General features: G+C 36.3%; 1 protein-coding gene and 1 long non-coding RNA gene across 12 annotated transcripts in view; one reads left to right on the top strand and one right to left on the bottom strand.

Annotated features, from left to right (window-relative positions):
- The window catches only part of LOC136863859 (band 4.1-like protein 4), a 1,130,227-nt gene that overhangs the window by 14,110 nt on the left and 1,100,649 nt on the right, over positions 1-15,468 (bottom strand). For 3 of the 11 annotated variants that reach the window (XR_010859221.2, XM_067140211.2, XM_067140215.2), the window contains one exon: positions 13,029-13,153. The exons of 6 other annotated variants lie outside the window; for them this stretch is intronic. Coding sequence is in view for 4 of the 5 variants with exons in the window: in XM_067140211.2 (XP_066996312.2) it covers positions 13,029-13,153 (125 nt within the window). In the remaining variant the exon portion in view is untranslated. Of the gene's footprint in view, positions 1-13,028; positions 13,154-13,187; positions 13,282-15,468 lie in introns of those variants that run through there. 2 more of the 11 variants (XM_067140213.2, XM_067140212.2) reach the window with 2 other exon arrangements.
- Positions 1-15,468, top strand: part of LOC136863861 (uncharacterized) — a 136,285-nt gene that overhangs the window by 93,202 nt on the left and 27,615 nt on the right. The gene's annotated exons all lie outside the window — the stretch shown is intronic.

The raw sequence follows: 15,468 nt of genomic DNA, 5'->3' as shown, positions 1-15,468 counted from the left end.
AGAGACAAGGAAAGGAAGAAGTCATTGGATCATATGGATATGGGAAAAAGAATCGTGATGGAGAGGAACTAGTGGACTTCTGTGAAAGGAATGGACTTATAGTGGGGAATACATGGTTTCAAAAGGAAAACAGCAGGCAAATTATGAGATATGGGTGGGGTGACAGAAGAACAAAATCAGTAATTGACTACTTTTTGGTGGAAAGGACAAATCGCAGAAAGTTGATGGATGAGACAGCTTTACCAGGAGAAGCATTTGATAGGGAACATAGAGCTGTGGTGGCAAAATTACGGTTGAGAAAAATGGAGAAGCTAAAAGAGATAAGAGAAAGCAAAATAAAAATATGGAGATTGAAAGACAAAAATGTACAGGAAAATTCTCAGGAGAGATTGAAACAACAAATCCCAGTTACTGAAGTGGAAAATGTAGAAGAGGAGTGGGCCAATTTCAAAAAAGGCATTTGTAAGTGCAGCAGAGAGTGCTTGTGGCAGGACATCTAAAAGAGTGAAAGAAAAGGAGCCACCATGGTGGAATGAGGAAGTGAGGAAAGTGGCAAAAGAAAAGAAGACAGCCTGGCAAGAATGGAACTGAGATCAAACAGAAGAAAGGAAAAGGAAGTATCTCAAAAGCAAACAGAGATGTAAGATGGTGGTAGGAGAAGAAAAGAAGAAGAGTTGGGAAGAATTTACACAAAAAATAGAAGTGGATGTACGTGGCAGTATGGACTTGTAAGTAAGAGGACAGAAAATGTTATCACAAAGCTAGTGAAAAAGGAAGATGGGGAATTGTTAACACACCCAGAAGAGATAAAGAGAAGATGGAAGGAGTATTTTGATAAGTTACTGAATGTGAACAACTGTACACGGAAGATAGGAGCAATACAACAATGCTGGAGGTGGCATTAGCGGTACAAAAGATGAAGATGGAAAAAGCAACAGGGATGGATGAAATCAGTGTGGAAACAATACAGGTTGCTGGACCTGTTGGTATGCAATGGTTGTACCAACTACTAATGTGTACATGGAAACACAAATGTGTACCAGAAGACTGGGAAAAAGGGATAATAATACCAGTGTTTAAGAAAGGGGACAAGAAAGTCTGCGGTAACTATAGAGGAATCACACTTATATCGCAGGTAGTTAAAATACTGGAAAGGATATTAGAAAGAAGAATGAGAAGAAAGATTAAGGAGAGTTACAAGAGGAACAATATGGCTTCAGGTGTGGAAGATCTACAATGGACCCAATCTTTAGCATGGTACAGCTGATGGAAAAGAACTGGGAATATGGAAAGAATCTGGCCATGACTTACATAGATATAGAAAAGACATATGATGGTGTCATCAGAGAGAAAGTTTGGGAAACCATGGTTGAAAAGAGACTTGGGAAATTCACCTCTCTGGTGATGGAAGGATCGATCGATCAATCAATCAATCAATCAATCAATCAATCATAATTGATCTGCATTTAGGGCAGTCACCCAGATGACAGATTCCCTATCAATTGTTTACCTCATATTTACATTTATTTGTAATTGTTTGCCTAGATTTTTCTTAAATATTTTCAACAAACTTGGAAATTTTTCGAACATTTCCCTTGATAATTTATTCCAATCCCTTACATCTCATCTTATAAATTAATATTTGCTCCAATCTGTCCTCTTGAATTCCAACATTATCTTCATATTATGATCTTTCCCACTTTTAAAAGCTCCACTCAAGCTTATTCTTCTACTTACGTTATTCCACGCAAACTCACCACTGACAGCTCAAAACATACCACATAGTCAAGCATCTTGTCTCCTTACTCCCAAGTCTTCCCAGCCCAAAGTTTGCAACATTCTAGTACACTATTCCTTGTTGGGTTGGGTTGGGTTGGGTTGGGTTGGGTTGGGTTGGGTTGGGTTGGGTTGGGTTTGAATCACAGGATGGGCATATTTTCACTATTTTACCTTAAATTACATCAATACAGTTCAAGGATAACTTATTTTTGTACTTCATAGATATCCAAAACAATGCCAACTAGAAACTGAATACAAAATTATTACATCCATAAAAGCACAGCAAATAACACATAAAATTTCAAACAAACATTTTACATTGAAAAACACTACTTATCAAGTTCTGATGTCTTCATTCCTGGATGATGTTGTTTGCCAACCTCTCATGGTTCAAGATAAAATTTGGATTAAATAACAGAGTACTTACCAGCACCAAAAATCATTATGATTTTACACATATGTAAAACAAAATGTTATTTATTTATAAAGGATGAAAAAGAGATAAATATATACACCTAAAAAAATGGAATATTTTGGGATTGGATATGTTGTATGGTAGGACATGTGTAGTCCTGTTGTAAGAGGTACCCAAAGTGCAGTGCAAAAAATATGGTAAAGGTACTGAGAGATCAATGATGTGACTGACAAGCTGAGGGAAGGGTAACTGAGGACAACAATGCCATGTCAAGATCGGTATATTCGTGTAACAGTGCATAGGAGACCAACGTCGACTGCTCAACAAAATTGTGAGATGACATCTTGAGGGCAACTGGAGTCCATGTATCTGCACACACTATATTGCAGTTGGCTGCATACTGCCCAATGAAGGTCTTTTTAATGCATTCCACTAGAGAATTGTCATCAAACTGAGAGAGGATGGGCCATCCAACATCTTAACTGGGGTTTGGATGAATGGCGTGATGTCATGTTTGCAGATTAAATCTGGATATCACTTAAGCCAGATACACAATGAGAAAGGGTGCGGAGACATAAAAGGATGTGACGGAAAGTAGCAGGTTGTTCAAGGGGTGCGTGCATTTGGAGGTGGTGGTATAAAGTGCCGGGCTGGGGTTGTGCATGGTCGTCATACACCTCTGAGTATAGATAAGAAATGTGTTTTTCCACCATTCAATACACAATTTATTTTAATATATTAAGCTAGTACCGGTTTCGGCCCTTTAACGGCCATCATCAGCTAGTACATGTTTTGTTTAGCCATTAGACAATACACAAGTTGTTATATTAGGCATCCGGATGTCTAATGGGGGATGGAAATGTATATAATAGCATATAATTAAAATATCAGTGGTTAGGGTAAAAAGTTACAAATAGAGTATGAGTATGTAAAACATATTAAAAAAACACACAGGCCACAATATACAACATTTAAAAAAGTTTCAACACATTAAAATGGTGCGTATGGGTAGACACTTGTTAAAATCTTCAGTTCATGCTATATAGATTCCATTCTTCTGTCCTCTGTACAGTTACTTCTAAGTTATGTTGATTATATTGCGTAAGGTAATCTTCAAGGACATTTTGAAACTAGTGTATGTCTTATTGGTGTGGGCCTTTGTCGTGATGAAATTTTGTTGTGTTATATATCCCAACTTGTGATATACTATGGCAGGTTTCAATATAGCAAACAGCAGGTCTCGAGCTTGTATTTAGAAGTGGTCGGTGGTAACACCTCTCTCGTCTATGTTTGTTCTTGTAGTCTGTAAAGATAAAGTGATGTGAGTATGCCGGTAGTGTGTGTATGAAGGAATGCCTAGTGTGTGTATGGATAGAGTACTTACTATGGTTGTTGTGGAGGTCTTGTGCCGATGTGTTTGAAGGCTTGTTGTGTTCTGCTGCGAGTGCGTCTGGGGCTCATATTAGCTGTGGAGGGGAATGTAGGTGGAGGGGAAGTAGGAGTGGCTGTTGGAGAAGTAGGGGCGGGGTCAGGCTTGTGATTCGTTGGTTTGTTAGAGCGTGTGTTTACTATTTTGAGATAATCATTCTTTAATGTCGGAATGGCTTTGTCAAAAATGATGCTGGTTTTTTCATTAATATCATTAATGTTATGATTGGGGTTGGCGTATTGGTCTAAAGAAATGTAGAAATCTTCGGTTATGTTGAGCAGGGGGCCCTTGGAGTTTATATTAAGTATCGTCATGTCGTTATTGATGTTTGTGAAACTATGCTTGGATTCTTCTACATGTTGGCCTATTGATGAGAAATGGTTATGTTTTACTGCATTTATATGTTCATTGTAGCGGATGGTGAAGTTTCTGCCTGTACGTCCTATGTAACTTATGTCACAGTTGTTACATTTGATACGGTAGACACCTGATTGGTTGTATTTATTGTTATTATTGACTGTTTTAGTGTTATGTATAATGTTGGTACTATTGTGTGTGGTTTTGAATACTGTTTTAATGTTGTGCTTCTTGAAAATATTAGTTATAGTATATATGTGGGTGTTGTTGAAGGTAAATAGGGCATAGTCTTTTTTGGGTTTGGCTGTTTTTGCTAATTTAGTTTTAGGTTGTGATTTTATTTTGTGAATGATTTTGTTAACCATTTCTTTGCTGTATCCGTTGTGTTTAGCTATGTCGTGGATTAACTTCAATTCATTATTTTGGTCTTCTGTTGTCATTGGGATGTTAAAGGCTCTATAAATCATACTATAATAGGCTGCTCTTTTATGTGTATTGGGATGAATGGAGTCATTTTTTATGGTATTTGAGGTGTGTGTGGGTTTCCTGTAGATCTTGTAAGATAGGTGGTTGTCGTGTCTGGTTATTGTTAAGTCTAGGTAATTTAGTGTACGGTTGTTTTCGGTTTCTTTGGTGAATTTAATTTGGGGATCTAGAGTGTTAAGCTTGTCTAGTATAGTTTGTGCGTCAGTGGATCTATTATCTAACACTACGAAGACATCGTCAACAAATCTGCACCAAAAATGTATGTTATCTATTTCTTTGATTGACGTGTGTTCTAAGTTATCTATATATATTTCTGCTAATATTCCGGAGGCAGGAGACCCCATAGGTAGGCCTTGTTGCTGATAAATGGTATCGTGAAATCTGAAATAGTTATTGTTTATGGCGAATTCAAGTAAGTTTATGAATTCGTTTATTTCTAAGGTGCTCAAGTTGCTATTGTTTTTTAGGTTAGATTCTATTATTTTGATTGTTTGTTTAACAGGAATGTTAGGGTACATATTTATTATGTCAAATGAAGCAAGGGTATGGTGTTGTTCGATCTTTAGCTCTTTGGTTCTGTTGCAGAAATCTATTGAGTTTAGTATTGTTTTGTTTGCTAAAAATGTATAGTGCTTTTTTAAAAATTTTTGGATGAATTGCGATAATTTGTAGGTTGGACTGGCTCTATAGTTTATAATAGGTCTCATAGGTACGTCGTCTTTATGTATTTTTGGGTAGGCTTTCGCAGTCGGTAATTGGGGGTTCATTGTTATGAGTTTAGCAGATTCAGTTTCGGTGAGAAGAAAATGTGTGTTTTTAAGTAAAATTTTTAAATTCCTTTGTATGTTGTTGGTTGGATCTCGGCGTTTAATGGAAAAAGTATTATCTTGGAAACATTTTTTAGTCTTTGCTATGTATTCATTTTTATCCATAATGACCGTAGTGTTGCCTTTGTCGGCCTTCGTTACTAGTAGATTGTTTTGTTTTATTTTATTTTTAAGTTTGTTTAAGTTCGATCTATTGGTAGTATTCGTGTTTGGGTTATTATTGTGGATGCTATTGATGTATTGCGGAATCTTTCTACTGATTTCGTGTCTTACTTCGTCTCGTATGTCATATGGGATCTTTTGTAAAGCAAGTTCTGTTTCGGTAATGGTAGTTATAATATTCTGGTAGGATGATGCATTACCCCAGTTGTGTTTGGGTCCCCTGTTCAATATATCCGTTTCTACGTCGTCAAATACGGTTTGCGTAAGATTTTTTATAGACGGATGGAATTTATGTTGGGAATTCTTGTTAGGAAGAGAGGGATCTTTGTTTTGGATTATGGTTAGTGACTTTGGTTTACTTTGTTGTTGTTTCAGTGTTTCCAGTTTTTTGTTTAGTGTGTTTTGTTTCTTTATGGCTAAGTCTTCTATTTTTTCTCTGGAAATTCGTTGAAAATAATTCCAATAGCTGTGTGGGAGTTCATGGGATGCTTTCAGGTGTGTTGAGTAAAGTTCATTATTAAGGTGTTGTTTCTTCCGATATAGGAATTTTATTTCTTCTTTTAACCAAATTTCATTAGTCCTGTTTTGTGTTTTGCGTGTCTGAGCAGTTCGTCTGTGTTTATTATTGTATTTCTGGAGAAATTTCGGTGTTAAGTTGTTTGAAAGGCATTCCTTCAAAAAGGCAATGCTTTTGGTTGTGTTCATTAGTTTAATTTTCAAGTTCTGATATTTAAATGCCTTACGTTTTGCCTGGTTGGCTTCCGTATTATTATTTATAAATTTCATTTTCCGTATTGACAGACTCAAAGTATAGATAAGAAATGTGTTTTTCCACCATTCAATACACAATTTATTTTAAGCTGATTTGTTGACGATGTCTTCGTAGTGTTAGATAATAGATCCACTGACGCACAAACTATACTAGACAAGCTTAACACTCTAGATCCCCAAATTAAATTCACCAAAGAAACCGAAAACAACCGTACACTAAATTACCTAGACTTAACAATAACCAGACACGACAACCACCTATCTTACAAGATCTACAGGAAACCCACACACACCTCAAATACCATAAAAAATGACTCCATTCATCCCAATACACATAAAAGAGCAGCCTATTATAGTATGATTTATAGAGCCTTTAACATCCCAATGACAACAGAAGACCAAAATAATGAATTGAAGTTAATCCACGACATAGCTAAACACAACGGATACAGCAAAGAAATGGTTAACAAAATCATTCACAAAATAAAATCACAACCTAAAACTAAATTAGCAAAAACAGCCAAACCCAAAAAAGACTATGCCCTATTTACCTTCAACAACACCCACATATATACTATAACTAATATTTTCAAGAAGCACAACATTAAAACAGTATTCAAAACCACACACAATAGTACCAACATTATACATAACACTAAAACAGTCAATAATAACAATAAATACAACCAATCAGGTGTCTGCCGTATCAAATGTAACAACTGTGACATAAGTTACATAGGACGTACAGGCAGAAACTTCACCATCCGCTACAATGAACATATAAATGCAGTAAAACATAACCATTTCTCATCAATAGGCCAACATGTAGAAGAATCCAAGCATAGTTTCACAAACATCAATAACGACATGACGATACTTAATATAAACTCCAAGAGCCCCCTGCTCAACATAACCGAAGATTTCTACATTTCTTTAGACCAATACGCCAACCCCAATCATAACATTAATGATATTAATGAAAAAACCAGCATCATTTTTGACAAAGCCATTCCGACATTAAAGAATGATTATCTCAAAATAGTAAACACACGCTCTAACAAACCAACGAATCACAAGCCTGACCCCGCCCCTACTTCTCCAACAGCCACTCCTACTTCCCCTCCACCTACATTCCCCTCCACAGCTAATATGAGCCCCAGACGCACTCGCAGCAGAACACAACAAGCCTTCAAACACATCGGCACAAGACCTCCACAACAACCATAGTAAGTACTCTATCCATACACACACTAGGCATTCCTTCATACACACACTACCGGCATACTCACATCACTTTATCTTTACAGACTACAAGAACAAACATAGACGAGAGAGGTGTTACCACCGACCACTTCTAAATACAAGCTCGAGACCTGCTGTTTGCTATATTGAAACCTGCCATAGTATATCACAAGTTGGGATATATAACACAACAAAATTTCATCACGACAAAGGCCCACACCAATAAGACATACACTAGTTTCAAAATGTCCTTGAAGATTACCTTACGCAATATAATCAACATAACTTAGAAGTAACTGTACAGAGGACAGAAGAATGGAATCTATATAGCATGAACTGAAGATTTTAACAAGTGTCTACCCATACGCACCATTTTAATGTGTTGAAACTTTTTTAAATGTTGTATATTGTGGCCTGTGTGTTTTTTTTAATATGTTTTACATACTCATACTCTATTTGTAACTTTTTACCCTAACCACTGATATTTTAATTATATGCTATTATATACATTTCCATCCCCCATTAGACATCCGGATGCCTAATATAACAACTTGTGTATTGTCTAATGGCTAAACAAAACATGTACTAGCTGATGATGGCCGTTAAAGGGCCGAAACCGGTACTAGCTTAATATATTAAAATAAATTGTGTATTGAATGGTGGAAAAACACATTTCTTATCTATACTTTGAGTCTGTCAATACGGAAAATGAAATTTATAAATAATAATACACCTCTGATGCCAATTCAAGAGACGTTAACTGCCTAGCAGTATATCGGTGAAATTTTTGATCATTTGTACGACCCTTTTAGGGATGAATATGGTACTGAATTCATTTTTGTTGATGACAATGCTCATCTTAACTGAGGTGCATCAGTAAGGAACTTCATGAGAGAGATTGTATCAACCACACAAATTGGCCAGCTAATTCACTGGACATGAACTGCGATGAATACACATGAGAGAGGTTAAAAACAGCTGATTTTGATCATCCACAACCTTCTCAGGCACTCCCAGACTTCATTAGAGTTGGCCAGATGGAACGGGACCTTCTTCCTCAAGATGACGTCAATGTGCTGATTGCAAGCATGCCACAGTGTGTCAGAGACCTGAAGAATGCCACAGGAGCCTATACATGGTACTAAGGCAAAATGAAGAATATAAAGCCTTTACTTTTAAAAACACCCACAAATTATAACCTTTTCATTATCTATACAGGGTGGTCGGGAACAACGTGGACCGGGTATGGGTATATGAGCGTTAGAGAGCTGGTCATACTGATAAATAATTTGAAAAAATTTCAATATCTCATGCCGCTGTAACTTTATCAGCGGCTGAATTTAGCCAATGAGATCACTTCGCGGGCAAATTCAAATTGGCTTTGCGAGGCGCTGTTGCTAAATTTGCATGTGGCTTAAGACTGGGTTTTAAAACGGTGTAGTCTAGACTAACAATAATAGCTGTTTAGCTCCCACTGTAGATGGCCCCCAGATAGCAAGATCACAGGTTCAAAGAAGGTAAAGGTGGTCTTATTTCTGAAGGAGAGAAAAATGTCCATTTGGCACTCCTTATTGCATGATGCTGGGGCGAAAAACTTGATGAAATTTCAACGGGATACAATACCAAATTTCACTTCACTGGAGTACTTTTTAACATTCGCCCTGAGGTCTTGTTAAGTTGACCCATAATTTATGTATCTCTGGTAACACATGTGGTTTTCTACTCAACAAAATTAACACTCAACAATTACAGGTAGGTGTCGAATAGAGCTCTGGTTTCACTACCAGCTGGTAGAGTAAAACAGAACATTAAAATTGACATGAATGCAACCTAAATGGCATTAAATAAAATATCTGCTTCTTAGTGGAGACTATAACACCAGTCATTACAACTGGAACAAGATATCCTCATATCTTCTTAACTAGCTGGAATTATTCATTATAACAGCCATTTAGCAAAATAACTCTACTTTAGTAATATGAGTAGGCCTGAAAGACTCAGACATGGTTCTTAATTAATTTATTAAGGATTTAACAGCAGGTCGAGTCCCAGTGCAAGCAACGAACAAGGTTTTATAATGGCATTATGTTGGGAAATTACTGTTTCAGGATAAACACCTAACAGCATAATACTCTATGAATGCTTAGTATACATCAAAAATGAAAATGAAATATCAGGTTTCACATCTACTGATGAAGTTCATTTTACTCCCAGCAACTGCTTTTAAGCACCAGCATGCTGCTTACACAGAAAAAATGTTATTAATAGCCAAAGGTATATGAATGGGGTTTTAGTTTTTAGTAAATTGCCTCTTATTACCAAGTGATTTCAGAATCATACCTAAATTTAGCAGAGTAAATAGAGAGATGGATAATCTGCCTTCTCAATACTATGTATTAAAAATGTATTTACATTTACATTTTAGAATATATAGAAAATGTTTTGAGAAATATGTTAATTCTCTTCTTCAGCTTTTTTGGTTCAGATTCATATATCACATTAAGACCTAATGAAACGGGGACCCCCATTAAAGAAAACTAACAGTGTGACGTGTACAATATGACATATTAAAAATTGATGAATAATGGCATGGAAGTAAGGTCCATCTTGTCATCTCCATATAAACATGACACTAGGGGTATGTCTGTGTAGATAAAATGTTGAGCACTGTTGTGATATGATGTCAAATGTGTCCTTAATCAATGGGGGTCCCCCTGTTTCATTAGGTCTTAATGTAATATATGAATTTTAACCTATATAGCTGAAGAAGAGAATTAACATTTAATACATAGTATTGACTAAGCAGATTATCCATCTCTCTATTTACTGTGATTAAGTCAATATGGACCCATTACTGGCCATTATGGTCAAGATTATTAGTAATAAATTTTGCAGTTCTATAAAGGTTAGCTAGTGTATTTATAACAGTAAGAATAACAGACTTTTATTTATCTTTTGTATTGTATGTATGTGTGTATTTAATTAAATTTGCTGTTGCAAATAATTATTGATTTACTTTAAAGTAATGCATTAATAATAGTGAAGATACTTCTTAAAATCCATATTGTGTTGTACTTCAACCCCAAGCTTGTCTCACATTAACAGTACTGAAGTTTCACTTCTTGAAGTACAAAACTAAATTCAACTACTATCTTATTTGAGAGTACAGAAGTGATAAATAATGCTCATTTTTCCTGTGGTTTTTTAAAGGTTTTCTTGTTCCTGAATATTGCAGTAATTAAGACAATTTAGTTTGATGATACAATTCATGGGTTATTTTGACATGCAAATATTGTCTTTTAATGCATGATGTGGATAATATGTAATAATTTAATCTTTATCAAACTGAGAACTTACATTACCACACTGCACACAATTCATACGTCACTACCCATGGAGAGTGCAAGGAGAGTGGACTGAGAAAGACTATAAAAAATATTCAATAAGACCTATGCAAAATTAAAATATCAGTTCATCGGGCGAGTTGGCCATGCGCGTAGAGGCGCACGGCTGTGAGCTTGCATCCGAGAGATAGTAGGTTCGAATCCCACTATCGGCAGCCCTGAAAGTGGTTTTCCGTAGTTTCCCATTTTCACACCAGGCAAATGCTGGGGCTGTACCTTAATTAAGGCCACGGCCGCTTCCTTCCATCTCCTATGCCTTTCCTATCCCATTGTCACCATAAGACCTATCTGTGTCGGTGCGACGTAAAGCCCCTAGCAAAAAAAAAAAAAAAAAAATCCAGTTCAATTTCACAGATCCAGTACATCCACTGATCTCTATACATGGATCGCTGATGGCAGCTCTCCGCTGCAGGAGAAAGTACGCCAAGTTGAGCGCACGGTCCGCCATGTTGGTGTACCCATCCTAGAGCTCTCCTTAGGGGGAAGCAATGATAATATAATCAATTTTAAATCACAATTAATGGCGCACTGGAATAATTAAAAATATAGGGACATGTTCACTCAAAGCATAAGGACGTTGGGAACACCGGCATGTCATTCCGAGATCAGTAAATCTCCAGGATAGCAATAAAAATGAGTGTATAATAACGGCCGACAAATATTAACATAAGTGCTGAATACATGCAGTTAGCGATCGGTAATACAATACGAGTGAAAGCAGTTTCTGGAAACATTGCTGTAAATTTTATACATGTATGCCATGAAATTATGCATTCTTAAGGGGAGGTATGACTGAATTTTTTGAATTATGAGCCAAAAACTCGGGTTTTCTTTTTATTCATACAAAAATAACCCTATCCTTGCTCTACCAGAAAATGTTTTTATTTTAATAATTCCGGCTTGTTTAAAGTTTGTAGAAGGCATTTAATATGAGCCCGCAAGACATTTAAAAGCCCAGGACCGCACCTACTTCTCCTGTAACGGCATAATGATAGTTTACTGTGTGTTTTTCGCTGGATATTCAAGTGTTTCGCGGCGTATTTGCCGTAGAAGTACACTTCGGCATGCTGACAGTCACTTGTTTACTACGTAATCAATACAATTACGTTATGTTAGGAAATACTGTAATTTGAACTGACGGAGAGAATGTTGTACCTCTTCCAAATAGTGCTCAATTTATATCTGCCACACACTTATACTTTTGATAGTTTAAATATATTATGTATTTGTATTATTTACATTTAGGAATTCATATCTGTGTGAATCGTAGTAGCACAGGCATGGCTCCCTTGTTTGTTTATATTTTACTAACATGCAGAAGTAATATGTGGTTTCAATTTAGCGAGTGAAATATCTAAACTAGTGATTTTTCATTGGTGTATTTCTTCTTAATTCCTTTGTAAATGCATGGGGTATTGCAATAAAACAGCACAGAACACCCGTGGAACTACAATCAGAAGACCTGGCATCACTGAACGAGTATAAACAAAGCAAGCGCGCTCCTCGTTGTCTACTGCACCGTGCGCTCGCTGCCATCTTACTACGCCAGTCATCTTCTATTCGGCTTACTGCTACCCAAGCTACCAGCCATCCAGGTATAGAGATCAGTGAGTACATCCCATGTTTGGATGGAGAATATTTTTAGAAACTTCTCTGTAAGTTCAAACATTCAAAGAACCAAAATTATATTGAACAGAGACCCTAATTGTACATTTGTATAAAAAGTGTGTCTGAATAAACTTTTGACTGACAATGATTAATATTAGCATATATGAAATCAAGTGGTGAGTGTTAGAGGCCATACTTATAAAAGCCAACAACAAAATCATGAAGCCATATAAATATTCCATTTTATGCAACTACTACTACAAAAATAACAACTTAAATAAATATTAGCAAATCATAGAAACATGCACAATGGTTTTCAACCTTCTGCTACAGCAAACAAAAAGATTTAAAGAAAAAGGCTAAGCTTTTCTGAAACAAATCCCAAATTTGTCAGTCAAGTAGTCAAGCATTGCAAGTAGTGCAGTCTGCATGCAGAGAAGCAAAAGGAGATGTCCACAGTCTGTCACATATGAGCTCTGTCTTTGTTCCTTTATGCTAAGACAGGTTGAAAACCACTGTTTCATGTTGCGACAGGTCCTGATACTCACTGGTACGTGCTTTGGATGATGGGTGAGAGTATTAGCTCTAAGCTGGCCGAGCGAGAAAGCCGCTGGATCAGTCCCGGGTTGTCCCCTCCCTGGCCTCGTCTGGGTCTTGGGTCCGAACCTCCTGTCTGCATCACAACATTCTTAGCTCCAAAAAAATCTCGACACTTGTTTCTATGAGGCTCAATGTTCAGTGTGTTCCCTTACTGTCAGAGCAAAGTTAGGTCACTGTAATGTCCATTGTCGTCTTCTTCTTCTTGTCATTTGGCACATGAGATACACACAACAATCTTACAACATATCAACAGTCTGGTCGTACTTGTCATTCACAGCAAATAATATTAGTCTGCATTCATACAATTATTTACATCTAAATGTTTCTACATATACAAAGCATTGCAGAGAAATCAAGATGCGGGGATTCACTCAAGCATCAGCAGCAAAGCCATGTGAAACATACCAAGCTAGGTTAACGATTAGAAGAGAAAAAGGAAAGGAAGCAAAAGCCAACATTCAATGACAGATATGAGCATGAGTCAGTTTTTGTGGCACATGTTTTCTTGTTAGCCGTCAGGTAAGGAATACAGGCACTAATATAATAACCTAGGATATCCTCAGAAATAACCACCAAGAGAGCACTAAATAACTATTATATTGACCTTGCTGAAAGAAACCATGTGAACTTCCTGGATGCCAACTTGCAAAACATTGAACATGCTGAAAGAAGCCTTGTCTATCACTACACAAGTTCAAATAAATATTTTATATATATTAACAGAAATCTAGGAACCTTAGATGCATCTACCTTTTGCCTTGGAAGAGGAGACATATATAAAAGTTACAATAATCCAATGCTCTATGTTTATTATATGTAGAATAATATACAGGAAATTTAGTTAAATTATAGTTGATTTTGAAGTCATTATCTGATCATATTCAATGCCTCCTTTGTTATGTTGTCAGTCTTGTATGTACAGTGTAATCAGTGATGGAAAAAGTACTTGGTCTGAATTACAGTTATCTAAGAAATATTTTACACAATTATAATTACAAATTACTTCAACAAGTAATCAGTAAAATTACAACACTTTTTTTTTTTTGAATGGAAATTCTAAGTTCCCATGGAGGGAATTACATATTTTTTCACCAATAGAGCATATAAAAAATCAGATAAAAAATTAGATGTATGGCTTTTCAGACGTTTGCTCTATTAACCAGCGTTTTGTTTTAGGTCTGCAGTTATCAGACTGTGCCTCTTAAATAGGCTTCTGATAAGTTCACCTGCATACACCCCAGTGTCAGTGGGTAGGGTCTGTCACATCCCACTCTGATGAGTCTAGTGTCAGACCCAAGACGAAACGCTGGTTAATAGAGCAAACGCCTGAAAAGCCATACATCTAATTTTTGATCTGATATTTTTTCCCACCAAAATTTAAGTGGAAAATTATATTAATTCGTTTTTGTATACTTTTTAGCATAGAAATATTAAGTGGCCAACATCACTAAGTGAGACTAAATATATTTTGGAACTTCCAAAATGATTGCTTCCAAACAAAGTTTGCATTTCACATTCATGTTCTCATTATTGAAACACCCACTATGGTAATTCAAAGTATTTATTCAAAAGAGGAATGGAAATTCCATAACTCCCTCACTGTCACAAGTCGACTCCTGTTCCATCATCGTCCACATACAAACTCTCTAAGTCATAGCACACGATTGTCTAAATCTCAACTGGTATTCACAATAATCTGAGAGTAAATCAGCGAGTACGCATCATGTCCTTGGTGCAAGACATTGCGTGTGCTGGATCTAAAGTTTTGATGTGATGTACATCGATTATTAGAATGTAACAATATTACAATTTTATTACAAGACGTAAGTTATGAGTAAGAATGATATTTTGTGAAAAGCAACAATTATTACAACAAAAATTACTAAAAAAAGTATTTGTTACATCTAATTCGATACTTTTTCTCAGTTACTTCCCAACACTGAGTATATTATAGAGCAGTAAAATTCCACCATGTGTTCTACACAATCGTTTTCAACTGGGACGAAGACGCTATGTTAAAGAAAGCAGAATATATATAAAGAACTGAGCCTTATAGAATTGTATTGTACATTAGCAGACTGACTCATATTCTGGAGTGTTTGTATAAATAAAATGCTAACATTTTAATTACTTTTACTTGAGTTTGAAATATGACCAGTAACTGGCATTTCATGCTTTACATTTCAGTTGTAGTCTGGTTCCGTAGCTAACAACGTGCTGGCCTTTGGCCACAGGGGTCTTGGGTTCGATTCCTGGCAGGATCGGGAATTTTGACCTAATTGGTTAATTTCGCTGGCACGGGGGCTGAGTGTATGTGTTGTCTTCTTCATAATTTCATCCTCATCTCACGATACGCAGGTTGCCTACAGTGTCAATTCAAAAGACCTG

This window comes from Anabrus simplex, chromosome 2, assembly GCF_040414725.1.
Source record: "Anabrus simplex isolate iqAnaSimp1 chromosome 2, ASM4041472v1, whole genome shotgun sequence".
Taxonomy (NCBI): Eukaryota; Metazoa; Arthropoda; class Insecta; order Orthoptera; family Tettigoniidae; genus Anabrus; species Anabrus simplex.
This window is presented reverse-complemented; position numbering and strand designations above follow the sequence as displayed.